Source organism: Oncorhynchus masou, chromosome 18, assembly GCF_036934945.1.
Source record: "Oncorhynchus masou masou isolate Uvic2021 chromosome 18, UVic_Omas_1.1, whole genome shotgun sequence".
Lineage (NCBI taxonomy): Eukaryota > Metazoa > Chordata > Actinopteri > Salmoniformes > Salmonidae > Oncorhynchus > Oncorhynchus masou.
The window spans coordinates 35,891,938-35,916,449 of record NC_088229.1 but is presented as its reverse complement, the minus strand read 5'-3'; the positions used below and the strand labels follow the sequence as shown (position 1 = coordinate 35,916,449).

Sequence of the window (24,512 nt, the reverse complement as noted above, 5' to 3'; positions counted from 1 at the left end):
GGAATCACACAATTTTGCAGTCAGTTTTTGCGCTCCTCTCCTCCCCCCAGCCCCCAAGCGTAAGCTTCAACCAAAAAACTGCATGAGCACAACACTGCTGTTTCTTCTCAGAGTGCCTTATGAAGTTGAAAGTGGTAGAAATATGTGCACTATACCGACCAATGATGTGCTTTCTGTTTTCTACACCAAAGTATTTTCATGCGGCGTATCTAGTTTGGCCTTTGATCTTGTGGTGAATGCTGCTCATGCTTGCCCTCTGCGACTTCACATTTGACAGACCTGGTTACTGGAAAATAAAGCACAGAGAAGAGAACCCACCAGCTTGGTCTCTCACTCACTCACTCACTCACTCACTCGTTCTCTTACTCACTCACTCGTTCTCTTACTCACTCACTCGTTCACTCACTCACTCACTCGTTCACTCACTCATTCACTCACTCACTCACTCGTTCTCTCACTCACTCACTCGTTCTCTCACTCACTCACTCGTTCTCTCACTCACTCACTCGTTCACTCACTCACTCACTCGTTCTCTCACTCACTCACTCGTTCACTCACTCACTCACTCGTTCACTCACTCACTCACTCGTTCACTCACTCACTCGTTCACTCACTCACTCGTTCTCTCACTCACTCACTCGTTCTCTCACTCACTCACTCACTCACTCACTCACTCACTCACTCGTTCACTCACTCACTCACTCGTTCACTCACTCACTCACTCGTTCACTCACTCACTCACTCGTTCACTCACTCACTCGTTCACTCTCACTCACTCGTTCACTCACTCACTCGTTCTCTCGTTCTCTCACTCTCATCTGAAGAACCCTCAGTAGGGTTTCACCACCAAACTGATTTCTTGGGTACATTTTTCAAAGCATGACTTTAGTTCCAGTTTGCCACCCGATCCCCATTGAGGCTGTTAATGCAACACTGAAGACATGCTGTGGTGTTTTGGATTTTGCTTCTTGCACTCAACCAATTCACATCATGATTTTAGTGGAGTTACCAACTTACATTTCTAGAAGAATCACAAACAAGATGGAGGATGTGTCATAGGCCATAGATGTCCCTGTTTGATAAATGACAGTTTTGTTAACATCTGTGTCTTGTTTGTTTTCCAGCACTGTATGCTGCTGGGAGGGAAGAAGAGCACAGACATTCCCCTGGAGGGGTACCTGCTTTCGCCCATTCAGAGGATCTGCAAGTACCCCCTTCTACTGAAGGTAAGGCCCTTGGACCCGAGGAGAATGACACAAGCGCATACACGAACATAAACACACACGTTCCGACCTTGTCCGCCACACTCCTACCACGCACAGTCTTTTATTCTCCACCCCACGTCCAATTTCTCCCTTTTTTCCAACTTCTCCACAAAACTCTATCCGCACCCTCCGTCCCACCACTTCATCCTCACTATCCTATGTCCGACCTCCACGCTCCCCCCTCCAGCCTAACATTCCCCCAGTACTCTGTTCATCCATCATCCCACAATCTTAACTGACCTCTCCACTTCTAAATGCAACTTCATCCACTGTTGACTCTGCAGAATACTGTTGAGATGATTCCTAATAATGAGCATTATCAATGGCTGTTTTATATACTGTAGTTCTACTGAAGAGGTCTTGACTTTGGCTTTAACCCGTTAATGACCTGACCAAGTGACCACTCTACTTGCCTCTCCCCCGCCTCTAGGAGCTGCTGAAGCGGACGCCCAAGAAGCACGCGGACTACCCTGCGGTGGAGGAGGCCCTGCAGGCCATGAAGGCAGTGTGCTCCAACATCAACGAGACCAAGAGGCAGATGGAGAAACTGGAGGCCCTGGAGCAGCTGCAGTCGCACATCGAGGGCTGGGAGGTGAGGGATTATATTCTATTCCACTCTAGACCATGGCTAGGATGCACCCTATAGGTCACCATTGAGGGGGGGGAGAAAAGTACTAAAAGGTGAAATGAGGGGGAGAGACGTGTACGTTTAAAGATGAGAGGCGTGACAGAAGGGTGGGGGGTCAGAGAGAGAGAGAGGAGGGAGGGAAGGGGTGCTAGAAAGATGAGAGAAGTGTGCGATAAAGATGAGAGGAAGGAGAGAGAGGGGTGGGAGGTGAGAAGAAAGATTCAGAGAGGAGAAGTAAGAGAGAGAGAGGATAGTTAGGAGGGAGAGGGAGCAGAACGGTTCTCCTTTATATAGAAATGGTTTGAATGACAGGAAAGAGACGGAAAAGGGAAGCTCAGAGTTTAGATTTGTCAATGGTTTACACACACTGACACACACACACACACGCACACTGTCCTCCTCATTGACTCAGTCACGGCTGTGGCGAAAAAGCTTGGGCCAGTTTTCGAGAGTCCACTAAATACTGAGCACCACTTCATTTTCTGTGACAGTAAAACACTCCTCCATCTTCCCCAAGATTACCAGTGTGCACAGGGCACAGACAGGTCTTGGGAGCGGAGCGGAGTGCCCAGTGCGTTTTTCATGCCTCCCTCACCCTCCACAACAGAGCCCTTGTCCCCTGACTCTCCTCTGGCCCCCCGGAGAGGACAATCTGCCCGCTCAGGAGCCATGGGAAGGCCAAAGGGCACCCTGCCCAATCGGCAGAGCCTGATGAGGCAGGGCCTAGTCTCACGCGGGACCCTTTGAGGAAAAAGCGAGGGCCTCACAATGGCATCCTACACACACACACATACACTCAAAGCCTGCCAAGATTTGCCTCGCTCTGACGAAATATGCCACTGTTTCACCCCTGCGATTGTCCTCTGTCAAAAATGTGACAAAACAAGAGACTGTTGTGTGTTTAACAAGGATAAACGATGTGGGGGAAAAATTACACCATGTCGTCTCAGTTCCTTCCACAGATCAATCAGACTTCTCTTGATATAGGATTGTTATTGGCATTTTTGTTAAATGACCCTCATTTGATTCCAGCCACTGGGGGCAGTTGGACATCTGTTTTTGGGATTGGTTCTCTGATTCACTTTGCGTTGACCCCTAGAGGTCAAAACATATCTGAGAGTGAATGAGTATTGGGACATAGAGCCTCTGTCTACTCACTCTGTATCACAGTCCGTCCTCATGAAAGGCAATACCCCTCTCCCTACCTACTTCCCTCTCTTTATCCCATTATTCCTACTCTCTCCACTCCTCCACTCTCCAGTGTAACCACTTCTCTACTGCTCCACTCTCCAGTGTAATCACTTCTCCACTCTCCAGTGTAATCACTACTCCACTGCTCCACTCTCCAGTGTAATCACCTCTCCACTCCTCCACTCTCCAGTGTAATCACCTCTCCACTCCTCCACTCTCCAGTGTAATCACCTCTCCACTCCTCCACTCTCCAGTGTAATCACTTCTCCACTCTCCAGTGTAATCACCTCTCCACTGCTCCACTCTCCAGTGTAATCACCTCTCCACTCCTCCACTCTCCAGTGTAATCACCTCTCCACTCCTCCACTCTCCAGTGTAATCACCTCTCCACTGCTCCACTCTCCAGTGTAATCACCTCTCCACTGCTCCACTCTCCAGTGCAATCACCTCTCCACTGCTCCACTCTCCAGTGCAATCACCTCTCCACTGCTCCACTCTCCAGTGTAATCACCTCTCCACTGCTCCACTCTCCAGTGTAATCACCTCTCCACTGCTCCACTCTCCAGTGTAATCACCTCTCCACTGCTCCACTCTCTAGTGTAATCACCTCTCCACTGCTCCACTCTCCAGTGTAATCACCTCTCCACTGCTCCACTCTCCAGTGTAATCACCTCTCCACTCTCCAGTGTAATCACCGCTCCACTCTCCAGTGTAATCACTCTCTCCACTCTCCAGTGTAATCACTCTCTCCACTCTCCAGTGTAACCACCTCTCCACTTCTAATGGGGAGGTAATAGTGCAGAATCGGGGCTCAGACACATTAGCTTTGCTCTAATAGACAGACAGCCCTCCTGCTTCCACCACCCCTCCCTCTGTCATCCTCTATCCATTCCTCCATCCCGCCTTCCTGCACAGTTAAACATGGAATTTGATCGATCGGGTGAAATGTAAAACCGTCTGCTAGGCCGACTGGAATGCACCTGACCTACAAGAGTGAGGATAATCCTGTTTTTCGGGGGGGGAGCTATGCGCCTCTGTCAGAGATGTAGTGGCCAGAGGAATCAATTATGGATGGTAGTGGGGTTCTGGTTTTGAGAGCGGCTACAGTGGTTTGCTCTCAATGACATCAAAGAGACAGTTACATTTGGTAAAGTCCAGCCATAAAGAGTGTTTGGTGTCTCTACCAAAAATGGGGGTGGGGCCGGAGATCCAGAGTCCACACATGGGCACGCTTAGTTCCGGTTTATTTAGATTGGTGCGTTCCATTGAACAAGGATGTTTTGTTATGGCTACGTGTATGGCATGAATGTATCCATGCACATGCACTCTATATTACCAATCATTACTTTACGAGGCAGCCCTAAATGTGTATGTGTGTGGTTAATTGCAATGGTGTAGGTATGATTGAATTCCTGTCTGAAATGGCACCCTATTCCCTATAGAGTGCATTACCTTGTGATCAGAGGTCAAAGGGGAGGTCCCATATGGCTCTGGTCTAAAGTAGTGCACTATATATGTAATGGTGCCATTTCTGAAACACCCCCATCCATAATTAACGTCACAGCTAGAATCCCATAGGTCAACCTTAAGGAATCCCTTGAGGTTTCTTGTTTACAATGAGCTAATGTAAAACCCTGCAAATACAGCTTTAAAAATGACTTCATCTAATGACTAAAGAGTGACTCACTGACAAAGTCGTGGCCTAGGATCGTTAAAAGGTTTTAATTGGCTCTCGTACCTTGCGGTGTGAGTTGTCCATGCATACCCCCCCCCCGACTAGGCTAAAACGGAAAACCTAATGAAATATGAAACGAGATGAATCTTTCAATTGAGAACTTGCGTCAGATCGCATATATAGAGGGGCCAGTGTTTGTGTGCATGCTCATACATGCGACTCCATACATTTGGTTTAAGAATCTGTGGTTCTCATCCCATGGCTGCAGAGGAGAAGGAGTCCACGGAGTGCACGGTCAACTCACGTTTTACCATCCTGATCTGAGCAACACTTCACATGAAGTACTCTGCCACTAAACTGTCATAACAGTGGCTTTCCACCGGTCGTAACGCGAGTCCCAACACTGCCATGACATTACATATCAGGGAAGCGTTGGGAAATAACTGGAATGCTTCACATGTTACGTCTCAGCTCACCGTACGAGTGGTATGTGGCTTGCAGGGGTAAAATAAACAGGCTTTGTCTTAAGTCTGACCAGATGTCCCTTTGGGACCCAGAGCTGGCACTATTTAAACAAAATCTTGTTTCCTCCCCATTTTAGACTAGTTTCCTCCAGTTCAGTTCAGTTCGGGGGCCAGTTGGAAACTTGTCTAACCACTGTGGGATGAAGAACAGTGCACAGCTGACTTTTGTCTTGTGTTAAGGGTCATTGGCAAAGTTTAGGGAAGGACTGTTGTATACACTATTGTTCTGTTGTATAACAGTAGGAGTGAGGGTGTCGTCTGTTGTTCATTCCATCCTATTAGCACAATGAAACCATTAGTTTAGTATAAACCGAATCCAATGTCATCTGATGTGTGATTTCTCACAGCTGCATTTTGTTGTTCGACTGGGGTTGTGCACTCTGAAGGTAAACACATGCTGTGTAAAAGAGAATCATTGTTATCGACACACGTACACATACAAAGAACCCCCCCCCCCCCCCCCCCCCCCCCACACACACACACACACGTCAAGTTGAGAGATGACAACAGGCACCAGCGGTTAACTGCCATCCTCTCTTGACTGTCCCCAGGGCACCAATCTGACTGACATCTGCACCGAGCTGCTGCTCCACGGTAACCTGCTCAAGATCTCAGCCGGCAACATCCAGGAGAGAGTCTTCTTCCTGTTCGACAACCTCTTGGTCTACTGCAAGAGGAAGTCCAGGTGAGAACGAAGGAGGGAGGAGATGTAGGGACGGGGGGGTGGGGGAGGGAAAGCAGGGGAGGTTGTGAGGGGGTGACTGAGAGGAGAGCAAGATGGTAGAGAGATATGTGGCAGGAATGAGCACAACGTGTGTTCATTCAGTGGCAGAAAGAAGCCAGACATGGAAAAACTGAGTGAATCCCCAAATCCTGTTTGTGTAGTGTGTACCAAGCTCATTTTACATACAAACAAAACAAGTCTACCTAACGTGTGTGTGTGTGTGTGTGTGTGTGCGTGCATGCACGTGCTTCAGGACTGTGAAGTTGTTTTAAAAATGTATTTAGTTATACATATTTTTAGAAGAAAACAACACATTTTCAAAATGTTCTGTTCAATTTCCAAGGGTTTCTGGGAAGAAGTCCACCAAAAGGACCAAGTCCATCAACGGTCCCCTGTACCTGTTCCGAGGAAGAATCAACACCGAGGTGATGGAGGTGGAAAACGTCGAAGACGGAACAGGTTTGTCCCAGTCTCACCAGTCTTCATATACTGTACAGTGCTGTGAAAAAGTATTTATCCCCTTTCTGTCGTCCAGGTCCTGAGGCAGCAAAGCATCCACAAACCATCACAATACCACCCCCACTGCATGACAGTTTTAAGGTTCTTACTGTTGAACGCAATGTTTGGTTTTCGCCAGGCATAATGGCGACCCATGTCGTCTTTGTAAACTCAGGTTCCCTTTATCGAATATTACACTTTGGTTGAAGATCTGATAACATTCAGTATTGAAAATCAGAAAGAGGGCAAATACTTTTTCACCACACTGTAGGAACATCATCCCGCTATTCACCCCTCCATTTATTCATTCATACAATCATCCCTTGCTCTAATCATTCATCCATGTTTAGTCATTTATCACATTTGTCCTCCATCAGTTGATCATTTAATTCTCTTTCTATTTATGTGGGATTAACTCTCTAAAGGTCTGGCTGACGTAAAATCCTAAACGAATTACACAGATCTATTCTATCTATGCTACAGTGTTAGTTTTAGGCTTCAAAAACGAGATAATGAATTCACTGATGGAGTAGGTGATACAAATCTGATGAGAGCTTACAGTTTGGGTGTAACTATAAAATCTTGCATAGGTTTCTCACACTTTGAATGACTAACAGTGGATAGGGAGGTTAAATGGATTTGACGAGTGCTTGCTCGCGGTGATAATGTCTTACATTGGTTCGGGCAGGATGTACAACCTGTGTTTCTCACCTTTGAACTTCTGGGATAGCTGCTGCTGCAGGAACTGGAACTTACCAACTTACCACACAGTTCTGCTCATTTTGCTCTAGAGATTTGTTGCACACTAGCCTGTTTTTGCAAGACCTGGGTTAAAGTAGTATTTGAAATGTTTTAAATATTTTAGCTTTGCTTGATTGAGTTTACCTGGCACATAGCAACAATACAATTGTCCCAAAACTGCCAACCCCACATATCTTGCAGGCTCAAGCAAACATTCAAAGTATTTGAAAGATTTCAAGTACTATTCGAACCCAGGTCTGATTTTTGTTTTCTAGTTCTTGCTTTAGGGCCTTAGGGGTAGAAATGCACTTCTTCCTCTCACATGCCTCCTTTCTGTGCCCCGGGGCTGTTGCCTATCGCCTGGTACGTTCAGAGGTAACCACAAAGAAAAATATGTTCTCTCTCTCTCTGTGTGTTTCTCAGAGAGACAATATAACCTAATAGTGACACTAAGGTCATGTGCCATTTTTACACTGCCAGTTGTATGTGTCTAACTTGGATGTGTCTAAGGGTATTAATGTGTTGATTTGTAGCATTGTAGAAGCACTGAAATATCTGTGCTTTTTATACCGTTCAGTTGACAATTTTAAAGCAGGGCTCTCTAACCCTGTTCCTGAAGAGCTACCCTCCTGTAGGTTTTAACTCTAACCCTGTTCCTGGAGAGCTACCCTCCTGTAGGTTTTAACTCTAACCCTGTTCCTGGAGAGCTACCCTCCTGTAGGTTTTAACTCTAACCCTGTTCCTGGAGAGCTACCCTCCTGTAGGTTTTAACTCTAACCCTGTTCCTGGAGAGCTACCCTCCTGTAGGTTTTAACTCTAACCCTGTTCCTGGAGAGCTACCCTCCTGTAGGTTTTAACTCTAACCCCGTTCCTGGAGAGCTAACCTCCTGTAGGTTTTCACTCCAACCCTGTTCCTGGAGAGCTAACCTCCTGTAGGTTTTCACTCCAACACCAGTTGTAACTAACCTGGTTCAGTTTATCAACCAGCTAATTATTATATCAGGTGTGCTAGACTAGGGCTGGAGTGTGAACCTACTGGGCAGTAGCTCTCCAGGAACAGGGTTGGGGAGCCTTGATTTAAAGTGATATGTTTAGATTAATAAGGATATTGAGTGAATCCGTTTGAATGAGATTTGTAGTTTGTGTCTTGTCGGGCCTGTGTTCTTCCACTGAAGAGCACAACCTTGAAATGCACTGACGGTAGGTTTCCCATTCACACGAAGAGCAATTCAACGAGTGTTTTGGCGTGAATGCATTCATCACACTCAGATGAATGCAACAACATTACCCTCCTCCCACATCCACTATTGTTTGATACACGCACACCTCGACACCATTAGCCCTTTTTTTTATGCTTCCACCCCACCCCCCCCCCCTCGGGGCCAGGTGGATTCACATCTATTTATATGACCTTTTAACATTACACTAATGTACTTCCATTACCCCCAGTCCATTCATTATGCATTACAGTCACCTAGAGCCAAAGAGCTGGTCAAATTGGAATGGAGCTGAGAGGAGAGGGAGACAAAGAGAGGGAATGCGAGGGCGGAAGCAAGACGGACCTTTCTGTCGAGTCAGCGGAAAGATGTCTTTTACTAGTCAGTTATTGTTTGTTATTTTAATTAGCAGTACTTACAGTCTGATGGATATTTGAACTCTGAGGTATTTCAAGGACAAGTGAAGCTTGAGAGTGTTGTGGCTGGGCTGTATTACCCTCCCAGTTACTTCTGAGGTCAACACGAGTTCATGAACACTGCATGTTTTATCCCCAAGGAAAGCTAATACAGTATTAATATCAATGTCCATCAACAGCATTGAGGTTAAATGTAATAAAGGTTATTTCTAGAAGAGGAGTCACATGTCGGGTGTGTACCATGGTCCGTTAATTGTTTTTTTTACCTCTTGTTTTAGCCGACTACCACAGCAACAACTACACGGTGACCAACGGCTGGAAGATCCATAACACTGCCAAGAACAAGTGGTTTGTCTGCATGGCCAAGAACTCGGAGGACAAGCAGAAGTGGCTCGACGCCATCTTGAGGGAACGAGAGCAGAGAGAGAGTGAGTTTAACAAAAAAGGGGCATATCCTCGCTTTTGGAGCCCTGCTCCCACCTCCCTTGAGAATGTAAGGCTATCATGTTTTCCGATTGTGCTCTACTGTCTGACCTCATAGACTTATACAGTATCTCAACAACGCTATGCTATGGTGAGCTAACACAATTAAGGTTCAGATAAATAAATGGTTAGCTTTGCAAGAGGTTGCAAATGGAGTCCCTCTGTTGTGAGAGATCATACAATATGCATGCAAATGAATGCCTCACTAGGACGGTTGTGGTATGTGGATTATGGTATGTCTTGCTGCTCTTTTTGTCTCTCTCTCTCTCTCTGGCTTTTGTTGTATAAATACATAAAGATTGTGGTATAAGGACCTAGAACTTTAATACCAAATGAATGCAGATGAACAGTCTGGAGTTTAACATTCAAAAGAAAGAGCCAGCCGCCTCTTACCATGCAGTACGAGACCCATGTTTGCTAATCAACACTCCCGAGAGGAGAACACGCTCTATACAACAGTTCATTCACAAACAATCTCAAGATGCGCTAAAAACAGAATCTTCGATCCAGCAAGAGCCTGAAATAGAACAGCCAGTAGCAGCTTGCCAGAAACGGCAGCTCACTGGAGAGTATTGCAACACAGTCCCGGTCACGGGTTGTTGTCAGTCTGTGACACCACTCTGTTCTCTCTCTGTTTTGTCTACCCACCTATACCGTGGCATGAAAATGAGGCTCCGTAACACACTTTGTATGCCATTTCGCGACTTGGTGTGGAGTGATTGCAGACGTTTGGCATGAATTAGCAGGTTGGGAGCAGTTTTCAAGAACTGTGCAATTTAATAGTGTGTTCAAATCGAGTCACACCCAAAACATCCTGGCACTGGAATAAAATTATCTTTTGGTCCTCTCTCTAAAAAAAAGAATGGCACTAAAATACCTCTTTCTCTAGTTAAAATGTGCTATTTGCGGTAGTGTTTGACTACAAATTGAAAACATGTATTTTGGGGAATATGGATTATTTGTTCAAAACGTCATTGTAAGCTGAGCACTCTTACTCCTCTTGTTTAATGACTTTGCCTCCACCCCCCCCCCCCACACTCTTTTGACTTCTAAAGTGTCTCCACATGAGGAGTAAGGACACCTGTTCAGCACTGGCCACCTGTCTTTTTGTTTGCGTGCGCATTGGGGCGGGCTAATAAAGCTTGAAAGGCTTTTACTGACTTCTGTGCCTGTAGGCATGGTGACACCTGATAGCATTGGAGGCAGAAATCACCACTGCTTCCCACCCAAGCTGTAAGTGTATGAGAAGGATTCAACTTAAACAGCTGAGGGGTTTTAAACATTCAACCATACCTGTGTTCTAGCTGTTTACAACAACAGTAGCTTTAATATTTCAAATGTAGCAAATGAGCCTTCCTCATGGACTTGTGCGAGCAGTCACCTGGTCCTGTGGCTAAAATGAAGACGTGGAGCTTTGCAGAGTACCAAGGGCCATGTTGGGTATTGGGTTACGGCAGGCGGAAATTGACCTGAGGCTAACAGATGCCAGATCAGTCACAGTGCAGCCAACCCCACACCCTCGCCACAACACACACCCCTCCCCTCCCTGAACCACCGGCCTGGCCCACATCTGGAAGGCTTGACCACATCCCTTTCATCCCCGTTTCACTATTGATACCTAACCCATTGTTGAATCCCAGTTTCCACCAGCACACCTCTTTTAAATGTACCCTGCTTTGCCTTGGCACTGGCTTTAGTTGGCATTTTGGTTGTAGCCCCTTTTTTAAATACTCCCAAGACGCATCCATTATTATTGCCCTACCGGCTGGATGGGGCTGGGATCGTCTTATCAGTGTTTTCGTGGAGGCTGAGGGGAAATGAGTGGGCTAACATGTTAGCCTGTTTGCCTGTGAGAGTGGGAAGAGGGGGCCTCTGGACAGGCTCTGACAGCTGGACCAGCAGGCCAGGGCCGGGGGCCCCTTGCACTAGGACCAGACCCCATTCTGTTCAATGACTCTTTGTTTGAATCCACTCCAGCTGCTGTCAAGTGTAATCCAACCCCACCTTCATCAGCGGCACCCAGCTCTGGCACCCCCGCAAATTTTCTTGGAATTGTCTGAGTCCCACGGTTTAACAGGACCGAGAGGCTGACAATGGAGTTGAGTTAGTCAGAGAGCCTGGTGATGGAGCTCCAAAGTTCAGAGAGCCCAACAGTGTAGTTTAGCAGCTAACTGAGCTCCACTGTGGAGTTTAGCCAGTCAGAGAGCCTCACAGTGACACTCCAAAGTTCAGTTAGCCCCACAGTGGAGTTAAGCTGCTCAGAGAGCCCCATGTTGGAGTTACGGTTTAGAAGCTCTATGAGCATGCTGGACCTTCAAAGGGCTCAACATCAACAGACTAGTTTTGAATTGTCTGTACATATTTGTCATAATTTAACATATTTCTCACTCAAGGGTGTTGCAGCTTGGTAAACACAACTGCTGCTCTACACTAAAGATAAAGAACTCTGTGGCGTCACAGTACATTAGCAGGCGACACAGTACATTGTTCTAGACCTGGACAGACTAACTTCTGGCTTTCCCTCCATAGGAGGCGGCAGATGCGAGCCGCCATGCTCCGTTCCTCTCCTACCCCTGTACCGTGTCAGAAACCCCAACGGGACCCTTACAGGCAGGGGCATTGTGTCTTCTCACAGCCCCGTGACAGCCTCTTCCCCCCCCGGGGCTGAAACGCATAGATGTCTGAGGGCAGACTGGAGGAAATGGAGTCCCTCAGGGCTCGGTGTTGGGCCCTCTTTTGTTTTTGCTGGCACTGTGGGACAATAGCTGCTGCCCCCCCACCCCCCATACCAACCAGAGTGTCAGACATGTGAATCAGCATGATGTCTTAGGCAGTGAGAGGAATGATCTGTAGTCTTTATCGCTCTCTCTCGCTCTCACACTCATACACATTCTCGGACCACACAGTTTATCGTTACCCCTAGACTCACTGTTGGTTTAGAAATATATTAATAACAGTTTATAGTCAACTCAGGCTTTCGTTAATGAACGTCATATGCAAAATGCTTTGGTGTCTGACCCCTTGAGTGTTTGCCTGTTGCAGGTCTGAAGCTGGGGATGGAGCGGGATGCCTATGTGATGATCGCCGAGAAGGGCGAGAAACTCTACCACATGATGATGACCAAGAGCCGCCACCTGATCAAGGACCGGCGCCGGAAGCTGAGCATCGTTCCCAAGTGCTTCATGGGAAAGTGAGTTCTTCCACACTGAACAGTCCATTGCCTTTGTGCAGGCTAAGCTAGAAATCTCAAATGGTACAGTGATTGGATGACAACAATAGGTGCTCAGTTGAGGGGGTGGCCTTTCAACTGGGAACAAGGGAACTTTTAAGACATCTTCGAGGTACAAATACATGAAAACTGTGGGATTCCTCCACTGAACCAAAACTTCTGCTGTTAATAGTGATCATATTATATATACATTGATAATAATATTTGAAATCCCTACATTCTGTAGTTCTGAGGGAGGTGGATCACAACACAGATGTTGTGTTGAAAAGGGCTCCATCCATTCTATCTAACCATTCCATGACTAATTTCTGTTGCATATAATTACCGGCCACTGAGAAGTAGGAATTGAATGGCAGAATGCCTAACCTGGCCCTATCATTACATCTCTCCTAGCCTGCCATAATGATACCAACTGTAATCACCCTTGCATATGGAACGGCCTAAGTTGATTCCCTTACACACCGTATCATTAAGCAGGCGCTTCCTGAGTCTGCCGGCCTTTCCTCATCCATGTGCACACGTGCTCGCACACACACACACACACACACACACACTTAAGCAAACCCGGTGCAATCATTCACGCCACACACTACACACCACTGACTAACACAATCAGTTTCCCAACCCCAACTGATGAGTGAGATGACTGGGAGTTGTTTTCCATCCTGTGTTGGGAGCCATGAACTTGTTGTCGGAGGCGACTGTTTTCAACCGACACGTTTAGAGCTTCCTTAAGGAAGAGACCTTCCCTTTAACTGCGAGGACATCATTAGACAGACCCTTCAACAGCGAGCTGCTGGACTAAGCAGCTCCGCCCCCCCCCCCAGTCTTTCAATGCTATGAATGAACAATGAGGGCCTAGTTTGCCTCCAGTAATGCATTTTCCATTATGCCCCACAGCTCCACACAGTGTTTTGCGAGATTCCGAACAGTTATTAAAATTATTTATTATTTGGCACTATTTTTTTTGGGGGGGGTGAATATAAAAAAAGAGGGTAAAACCGTGATGGTGATCACTGGAGCTTACTTTATGGAGAGTCAGCATCCAAGGGAAATATTTTTAATGAGTTTCTATAGAACTGTAAACCACAATACAACCTGCAATGAAATGTCAGGGAGGTAAGATTCGATAGGCATTATAGGTGGGGGTGGGGCTGCTGCCATTGTATCTTCAGCTTTCAGTATTATTTGAGAGTACACTGACAGGTAGTGTAGTTTCCTATATTCGATTAGTAAAGGGTTAAAGTTCACTATCCCCACCGGGCAAAAATACATTGAGCCAACCAGCATCTATCAATGTCATCTGTCAAAATAATGACGTTGGAAATCAATGGAGTTTTTGGTTGATGACACCAATAAGTGGTCAACGTACACATTCTAACCAGTTTTCAACCCCACGAATCAACGCAAGCATTTCAACGGGCGGGCGATTTATTTCAAGAAGAATTCCCGTTTGTTGACAACTCAAATATAAACCAAATATGGCCGTTAAGTCAAGATTTTGTCCCGGAAGGTAACTACTATCATATCGAAGACGAGGTGCTATAAAATAACCCCTCCTTTTCTTTCTCCGAAGATGTTTACTCTACTGACTGTCTCGTACCCAGACAAGCTCAGTGCGTCAAGCCATCCCTGTTTTCTGATTATTTTGTATTTTTGCTCACTCTGCTAGACATCTAGTTTGGGCTCCTAATGTATCCTTTTCCAGGAAAAGCACTCTACCTCTTAATGCAACCATATAGGCTGTTTGTGTTTGAGTGTGTGATCGCGCGAGCGTTTGTGTGTGTGTGTGTGTGCGCGCGCACTTGCTCTCTCTTCTCCGTGGCTGTCTGAGAAAAGCGATTGCATGTAAAGCACTAGGGGTTTTTCAGCACTCTTACCTCCTGCCAGCACCTCACTGTAGAGTGAACAAGAGGCTCTCACTTTCCCTCTCTTCCTGTTTCTATTCCTCTCTAACCGCTCTCGTTCTGATGTTATTATAAATTAGCATAGCTCACTTCGGGAGACGGCATTGCTCACTAAGTGTGGTTGTTAGATTAAATGAATCTCATGCAGAATGCCGATTTGGTAGTGCCTCTTATTTACGCAGCTCCCTTAATTCCACCATTTGTCAGCAGCATGTCTGGGTGGTTGGTCACACTTTGGTTCTTCTTTTAGCCTTCCTCATTCTCACCCCATTTGCTGCTGTGTTTTCTGTTGTTGTGTGTGTGCCCACATTTTGGGCCTGTATTGCATCATGGGTATGGCAATGCACCAGGGCCAGGTCTGTATTCATTAGGCACGAAAGGAACCATGGAGGGAACCATGGTTCTTCTTTCTTCTTACTTGTGTAATAAGAAAGGCTTGGTTTTGTGTGAAAACATTTTTGCTGTTTTGCTACGTTGTGCACTAATAAATACGACCGAGGTTGGAACATTCTTGTGCTTACTGATGTGGTAATTATTATTTTTTACAGATTAGTATCTTGTACATTAGAAACAACTTTTTGCAATCAAGGCAACACAGAGTTTACAAAACATTATGAACACCTGCTCTTTCCATGACAGAGTCTGACCAGGTGAATCCAGGTGAAAGCTATGATCCCTTATTGATGTCACTGGTTAAATCCACTTCAATCAGTGTGGATGAAAGGGAGGAGACATGTTTAAAGAAGGATTTTTAAGCCTCGAGACAATTGAGACCTTGTGTATATGTGCCATTCAGAGGGTGAATGTGTAAACATAATCCCTAAAAACCAGGGGTGGAATGAAGAAAGGACTAAATGTGACCGAGTGTTTGAAACTAACTGGTTGGTGTTTTTTTCTGTGTGTCTTTTGCAGCTGCTCTGGAAAGTTAAACTCTTCTTCTGCTTTGGAAAACACACATTGTTCAGAAATCACATCCAGGGCCGATTCTAGGAGGGTGCTGGATTGGGCTTTGCCCACCCTAAATTGAATTTTGCCCACCCAATCAGAAATAATGGAACATATTTAAAATAAAGTAAAATAAATGCATGCTTATTTAAAATTTAAGCCATAAAGCTGAGGATCAAAATGTTGATAAAGATATTGTCCTTAATTTTACACTTCTGAGGTCGAAAGAGGGGTTGAACTCAATAGTAGGAAGGTGTTCTTAATGTTTTGTACACTTAGTGCCCAATTTCACAAGGGGACCTACTTGACATTTTTACCTCGGGTCCCTTGTTCAAAAGGAAGCAAGCCTCTTGTTGACTGACTGATAACAATATTTCCAATAGCTAATTTGGAAGACCTCATTCTAGCATGCTGTAGGTAAAGAATTGATGAAGCTTCAGATACACATGTGTACACACGTGCGCTCTCTCTCTCACACACACAGCCTCTCTGTATTCTCATCATTAGCAGTGATTTACTCCTCTGTGTGACCGCTCCAGTGTCAAAATGAACCAGAACGCTTACGTAACACCCCACCTGGCCAGAGTCCACTTGAGCCTTCTGCCAATGTCAATCAGCATCTCTTTGAAAAACACACGCAGCCGCACACACCATCACACACACACACACACACACACACATACATACACAGTTGGAAAAAAACACACTTGAGAGGTGCACTACACAGATCTGGCTGACAATCACCTCCACACACATACCACCACAGGCCAAAAAAAGCAGTACCCCAATTCAGTAGGTCATGAGTGACTCTTTTATTTATGGTAAAATATTCCCATTGTTAGTCAACCGGACAGACGAGCTCAGGTGGGAGCAGATGGCTCAAGGTGTCTGTGTTCTAGCAAGAAGACACACGCCACAGGAATCACACGTTTACTGCTTTCTCAGTGATACCCACACACATTTTGGCGTGAACACGCGGGAATCACACTTTTATTCTGCTTTTGCAGCAGGGCACATAAGCATGCTTACACAGACCGTGGCGCGCACACACTTGTTTTTCTATCCTTGTGGCTACCTCAACTTGATTTCCATTCAACATCCTATTTCCTTAAACCCTGATCTTTACCACTAAACCTAAATGGAGGACCAGACAGTGTGGACAGACACGGTTGCCCTGTTTTTAGCTTCTAGCCAACTTTGTAGTATGTCTTTTTTTTGTGTGTGTGTGTGTGTTATTTCTCAGAACGTTTCTTGTATTATTACCTACAGCCGGAAATAATAACTTTAGGATTTTAGATCCGTGGTCACTCACCAGGAATTCAAGCAAAAATGAGAGTTTCCCTGACCTGGATCCTTTCCGAGGCAGCTCTGTTCATCCCGGGGGCTGTACCAAAACATTGACACCGGAGAAGAGGTAGGAGTGAGGTCCTAGTCAGACTCAGGCGCTATGCATACCATCCACCGCTTCCAAGTATAAAACTTGCTAATGTTCAGTCCCTGGACAATAAAATAGACAAGCTGATGGCAAGTGTCTCTTTCCAGAGAGACACCAGGAACTGTAACGTACTCTGTGTTACGGGAATCATGGCTCTCCTGGATATATTGTCCCCGTTATTCGGTCATTGTCACATGCAGTGTATATTCCCCCCGAAGCCGACACCGCGACAGCTCTTAAGGAACTACACTGGACTACATGCAAACTGGAAACCGCATATCCTGAGGTCACATTTATTGTAGCTGGGGGCTTTAATAAAGAAAATTTTGAAGGAAACGGAAATTCTATCAGCGGATGTCCTGTGCTACATGTGCAACACTGACTCTGGATCATTGCTACTCTCCCTTCCAGGATGGCTGCAAGGCCCTCCCCCACACTCCCTTAGGCAAATCAGATCACGCCTCCATTCTCCCCACCTAGGCAGGAACTTTAACAGGAAGCTCCTGTGGTAAGGACTATTTTAACGTTGGTCTGACCAGTCCAAATCTATGCTTCAAGCTTGTTTTGAACATGTGGACTGGGAAATGTTTTGGGTCGCCTGAGAATAGTATCGACGTATACACTGACTCGGTGACTGGGTTCATCAGCTAGTGCATAGATGGTGTTGTTCCCACTGTGACGATTAGAACTTATCCTAATCAAAATCTGTGGATAGATGGCAGCATTCACGCAAAACTGAAAGCGCAAACCACCGCATTTAACCATGGCAAGGTGACTCGGAACATGTAAAAACATGTAAAAACAGACCAGCTACGACCTCCGTAAGGCAATCCAAGAGGAAAAACAGCAGTACAGGGACAAACTGGAGTTGCAATTCAACGACTCAGACACGAGACGTATGTGGCAGGGACTTCAGATGATCACAGATTATAAAGGGAAAGCCAGCAACGTTGAGGACACCTCGCTCCCGGGACTAGCTAAATACCTTTTGCCCGCTTCGAGGAAAACACCTTAGAGCCGCCGATGTGGGCCCCTGACGCTCACGAGGACTGTGTGCTCTCGTTCTCCGTGGCTGACGTGAGCAAGTCATTTAAGCATGCTAATCCTCGCAAGGCTGCGAGCCCTGACGGCATCCCAAGCCGCGTCCTCTGAGCATGTGCAGACCAGCTTGCCTGAGCATTTACGGACATGCTCTATCTCTCCATATCCCAGTCTGCTATCCTCACTTCCTTCAAGCTGTCCATTGTTCCTGTACCCAAGAAAGTGAAGTTAACTGAACTAAATGACTATAGACCCGTTGCATTTTGTCATTATGAAGTGCTTTGAGGCTAGTTAAGGACCATATCACCTCCACCCTACCTGACACCCTAGACCCAATACAATTTGAATATCGACTCAACAGATCCACGGACGACGCAATCGCCACTGCACTGCACACTGCCCTATCCCACCTGGACAATAGAAATACCTATGTAAGAATGATGTTCATCTTCTACAGCTCAGCCTTCCACACCATAGTGCCCTCCAAGCTCATCATTAAGCTCAGGGCCCTGCATCTGAACCACTCCCTGTGCAACTGGGTCCTGGACTTCCTGATGGGCCGACCCCAAGTGGTGAAGGTAGGCAACAACACCACCGCCACGCTGATCTGCAACATGGGGGGCAACACGGGTGCATGCTCAGCCCCCTTCTGTACTCGTTCACTCATGACTGCATGGCCACGTCTCCAACTCAATCATCAAGTTTGCTGATGATACAACAGTGGTAGGCCTGATTACCAACAATGACGAGACAGCCTACAGGGAGGATGTGAGAGCCCTGGCGGAGTGTAGCAAGAAAAATAACCTCTCCCTCAAAGTCAACAAAATGAAGGAGCTGATTGTGGACTACAAGAGACCGCAGAGGGAGCACCCCACCCACAGTGACTGAGCTGCAATAGAGCGGGTCATAAGCTTCAAGTTCGTCTGTGTGCACATCACTGACAACCTGAAATGGTCCCTTCACACAGACAGCATGGTGAAGAAGGCACAGCAGGGCCTCTTCAACCTCAGGAGGTTGAATAAATTTGTCTTGGCCCCTAAGACCCTCACAAAATTAAAATTAATCAGATGCATTATTGAGAGCATCCTATCGGGCTGTATCACTGCCTGGTATGGCAATTGCACCATCTGCAACCACAGAGGGTGGTGCAGTCAGCCCAAAGCATCACTGGGGGCACACTGACCTTCAGAACATCTACAGCACCCAGTGTCACAGGAAGGCCAAGAAGATCATCAAGGACCTCAGCTATCCGAAGCATGGCCTGTTCACCCCGCTACCATCTAGAAGGCAGAGACCGTACATGTGCATCAAAGCTGGGACCATCAGACTGTTACACAGTCACCACTATCCGGCCTCAGCCAAGTACCCTGCCCTGAAACTTAGGGCAGCATTCTATCTACAGAGTCATTGAACAATAGTCACATTAACAATGTTTACATACAGTTTCACTCAATTCATATGTATATACTGTATTCTAGTCATGGCTCATCTTATATAACTTATTTTTTGATTTGTCTTGATTATGTGTGTATTTTTATTGCTACTGTAGGTATTACTGCACTTTTGGAGCTAGAAACGCAAGCATTTCGCTGCACTTGCGAGAAAATCAGCAAATCTGTGTACGTGACCACAAAACTTTGATTTGATAACACTAAAGCCTAACCCTAAACCTAACCCCTAAACTTAAAATAGCCTTTACTGCTTGTGGGGATGTGATACTTTTCCTTGTTTTACTATCCTTGTGGGGACTTTGGGGGATTTCAGGTCCGAGGATAGAACAAGACCACACACACATTGTATGAACACACACACATTGTATGAACACACACACATTGTATGAACACATGCATACATACATTTTGGCATTAACACACACAGAAATCACACATTTGGCCTGCTTTCGCAGGAATGCTCATGAACACATTTATTATGAAAACAAATGCACAGGAATCGCACGTCCAGGCTGCTTTCGCACCAGAGCACATGAGCAAACACATGGGTCGTTCCACGAAATGAGGGCCTTTTGCTTCCCTTTGATATTTTAAATAGAAATGTTCTATACTCACAAAAAGCTTATTTCTCTAAAATGTTCTGCACAAATTTGTTAAATTTGTTAATACATCCACCTGACAGATGTCATATCAAGAAGCTGATTAAACAGCATGTGTGCTGGGGACAATAAAATCCCACTCTAAAATGTGCAGTATTGTCACACAACACTGCCACAGATGCCTTATGTTTTGAGAGAGTGTGCAATCGGCATGCTGACTGCAGGAATGTCCGACAGAGCTCTTTCCAGAGAATTGAATATTCATTTCTCTACCATAAGCCACCTCTAATGTCATTTTAGAGAATTGCGCAGTACATCCAACCGGCCTTACAACTGCAGACCGTGTGTAACCCCGTCAGCCCAGGACCTCCACATCCGGCTTTGTCTGAGGAAACTTAGCTGGGCCTGGCTATCCAGTAGGTGTGCCTGGCTCCAAAGTGTGTGGGTCTATGCCCCATTCAAAAGAGAATCATCGCCCTCTCCCAGAAGCTTGGCTGGTGTGTAAAACCCACAAATTCAGACAAACAAAAAGGTGTTATGGCTTTGCGTTCAAAGACGTTGTATAAAGCTTACTTCATTATTTCATTTTTTAAAATTATTTTCATTGCATCGGGGATAGCGTACCTGTATGGTTCAGCTTTATAGCCTTTCAGTGTGTAGGAACATTTTTATTTTTATTCAAAACAGAATTTGTAAAGAACAACAAATGAGCAGCAGGTGTTCTAATCAGAGTTGCCACTCATCTGCCAATCAGGGATGTGGATTTTCTGGTCTACCTGTATACAAATTAGTCACAAAGAAATCCAGAATTATAGGGTAAGGGAGTAGGCACTAAGGGCAACTCACTATGCCCTCCCAGGCCCACCCATGGCTGCACCCCTGCCTAGTCGTGAAATCCATAGATTAGGGCCTAATGAATTTATGCCAATTGACTGATTTCCTTCTATGAACTGTAGCTCGGCAAAATCTTTGAAATTGTTGAGTTTTAGGTTTTTGTTCAGTATACATCTAATAGTTCAATCATATTTGAGAAGTAGGTGAGCTGGTTCTACTCTTTTTGTCCATTCTGGTGTTTTGTGGTGGAAAACTGATTGGCTTTATCGTAACACGGCAACCCTGTTACCCATAGTCAGGCTAGAAATATTTGACTAATGACATGTTTTTTGTGAAGCTTGCATTCAATTGCCCCTGGCTGTTGTACACAAGCTTCCATTATTTCCTGTCACAAGGGTATTTATGGCACTTTTTTTATTTTTATGAAATCGTCAACCTGTTACTTAATTTGACATTTAATAGGCACTTACTATAGTCGTTTATTTTATTTAACCTCTTGATGGGAGAACGTTTTTTCTTAAGTTGAACATGTGCTCTTTATTATGTTTTTTTTGTTTGTTGAAATCACACCTTTTTTTCTCTTTTTTCTTTTACAAAGTTACACATCTCAAAAGGCACCGAATTGGTGGAATGACCCACATACACGCACGCACACACACACACACATTTTGCATGAACATACACATAGGAATCACACATTTAACCTGCTTTCGCAGGAATGCTCGCTCAAACACACATTCACACAATCACACACGCTCAAATTCACTGTTCCTCGTTCTCCGGGGAATTGATTTTGCTCAGTGGCGTGGAAGATTGAGCAGAGGGAAATGTAATTTTCTCCTCTCCAAACATTTGTCCAACACTTGGTGTCAGACGAGGGAGAATACACTTTGAGGAGAGAATCTGTATTTATGTGATAGAGCTTCTGTATGAATGGCACCACACAAGCCATGAATTGGCACTTTTTGGGGTGAGAAATGAAAGAGATGGATGGATAAATGGAGAAAGATGGGGTTTAAGGCTGGTGGGAGGGGAGACAAGGGGCGCAAGGGAGAAGGAGCAGAGGGATAGAAAGTGGGAGGAAATGTGGGTTGGGGGATGACGAGGAAGAGGAGTGAAAGGGAGGGGAGAGAAGGCAGAAGTAGCTTTGGGAGAACTTATGTTACAAAGGGCTTTAAAGGGCTATTTATACCCTACGGAGACGGACCCTACAGAGCGTAGCACAATGTCGTTTTTCGTCACAAAAGGGTGCGCTCCGACATTCTACGTATTCCCGTGCCACGTGAAGATTGTAATGCACCGTATCATTCCTTGCAGGGTGTAGGCAATGAAGCTCACTTGGTTCCTTGATCTGATCTATAGGCCATGCATCAAAGTAACCTATTTTGCATTGATAAATAAATATAATCTTAGAATGTTCAAACAGTAAACCAAACAACATTGTAGCCTTATTAGAACTCCCCTAAAAATGTATTTTGTTTTAAAAGTAATAACTTGATTCCAGGCTATTGGTAAAAAAAACAGCTGCGAGGGATGTGCTTTTTCTCTGTGACCAAAACATGATGACATTCTATTTTGAGCTGATATGGGAGTGAATACTTTGAAACAGCAAATCAAATTATGATCATGTTGTAAGTTACACCGCAAGTGTAAGAATATTTGCCAGGGCGTATTATTTCATTATAAATCGGATTATTTCACAATGGTGATGTGGGAATTTACTCTACTTCAAAATCACTTTATATTCAAGATTGCTGTCTTGGTTTAGCTTGGCATTAAACAAATAGCCTATGTTGCATTGATAACTAAATATTACAATCTCAGCGGATGTTCAAACAATAAACCAAACCACATTGTAGCCTTATCAGAATCCTCCCAAAAGTATTTTGTTTAGAAATAATGTTATTCTTGGCTATTTGGAAGCCTAAAAACAGGTGGCCATGTGCTTTTATTTCGTGACTAAAAATGATTTTCTATTTTTTTAGCTGATAAGGGAGTGAATACAGCATGTCAAACTGGGATAATATATAATGTTACACCGGCAAGTATAACAATATTTGCCAGGGCATATTTCATTTCAAATCCGATTTTATTTCGCATGGCGATGTGGGAAGCTAAAAGGCTAGCTAGCTTGTGTGGCTACCCAATTAGCACCGGCTACCCAATATGCACGGGGGCCATTGTCGCAAGAACCCATATCGACGAATGACACTGTTTTGATAGCTACGTCACAGACGGAACAACGGGCTAGATGTTTCACCACATGTATAAATCTGAAGCATCCGGTCGGCATTTCCACTCTCCACCAAATATGGTGATGAGAGGAGGCCCAATGTGGGAGAAGATGGAGCGAGATGGATTTTGGCAACAGTGAGACACAATCACATCTCTCTTTTTTTGGGGGGGGGGATAATCGGTGAACAGATTTCCTGAATTCTGCAATTTTTTTGCTGAATTCCTTGTGATTTTAGTATTTTTTTTAACAGAAAACTTTAGACCTGTGTGGCTCAGGTTTGTTTCCTGCTGGGGCCACATACTGTTCACAAAGAAAGTATGCACTCACTTTCAACAGATAACATACGTCATTTAAAAGATTTTCAATTTATCTACTGAACATAAATATAAACCCAACGTGCAACAATTTTAAATAGTTTACTGAGTTACAATTCATATGAGGAAATTAGTCAATTGAAATAAATAAATGAGGTCCTAATCTATGGGTTTCACATGACTGGGAATACAGATATGCATCTGTTGGTCTCCGATACCTTTTTGAAAGGAAATTGACCTCACAATGGGCCTCAGGATCTCGATCTCGGCATTCAAATTGCCATCAATAAAATGCAATTGTGTTCGTTGTCCGTAGCTTGTACCTGCCCATACATAACTTCACCGCCACCATGGGCACTCTGTTCACAACGTTGACATCAGCAAACCACTCGCCCACACGACACCATACATGCGGTCTGCGGTTGTGAGGCTGGTTGGATGTACTGCCAAATTCTCTAAAATGACGTTGGCGGCGGCTTATGGTAGAGAATGTAATATAAATGTATCTGCCAACAGCTCTGTTGGACATTCCTGCAGTCAGCAATGCAATTGCACACTCCATCAATACTTGAGACATCTATGGCATTGTTGTGCACATTTTAGAGTGGAATTTTATTGTTCCCAGAAAAAGGTGCACCTGTGTAATGATCATGCTGTTTAATCAGCTTCTTGATATGCCACACCTGTCAGGTAGATGGATTATCTTGGCAAATATATAATATAATATATTATTTGAGACAAATAAGCTTTTTGTGCAAATATATGGGGATCTTTTATTTCAGCTCATAAGACATGGGACCAAAACTCAAAATGTTGCATTTATATTTTATTTCACTAATATATATACATATATATATATTGTCTGTTTCCCCACAGTGAGTTTGTGTCATGGCTGATAGATAGTGGAGAGATCAGCAAGCCAGATGAGGGGGTCAACCTGGGTCAAGCTTTGCTGGAGAATGGCATCATCCACCACGGTGAGAGAACAGTCTGTCCTTCATATCATCCGGTCATTATTTCTGACTTTCTCCGTCTCTGTATCTGTCTAGCTCTCTTTCTCCCTCTCCATCTCTGTATTTGTCTCTAGCTCTCTTTCTCCCTCTCCATCTCTGTATCTGTCTCTAGCTCTCTTTCTCTTTCTCCCTCTCCATCTCTGTCT

General features: G+C 45.0%; 1 protein-coding gene across 1 annotated transcript in view; it reads left to right on the top strand.

The window, feature by feature from the left end:
• Positions 1-24,512, top strand: part of prex1 (phosphatidylinositol-3,4,5-trisphosphate-dependent Rac exchange factor 1) — a 118,466-nt gene that overhangs the window by 32,785 nt on the left and 61,169 nt on the right. The window contains exons 5-11 of the mRNA XM_064923138.1: positions 1,125-1,226; positions 1,696-1,857; positions 5,835-5,968; positions 6,351-6,466; positions 9,158-9,307; positions 12,405-12,552; positions 24,230-24,330. Coding sequence (XP_064779210.1) covers positions 1,125-1,226; positions 1,696-1,857; positions 5,835-5,968; positions 6,351-6,466; positions 9,158-9,307; positions 12,405-12,552; positions 24,230-24,330 — 913 coding nt within the window. The remainder of the gene's footprint in view (positions 1-1,124; positions 1,227-1,695; positions 1,858-5,834; positions 5,969-6,350; positions 6,467-9,157; positions 9,308-12,404; positions 12,553-24,229; positions 24,331-24,512) is intronic.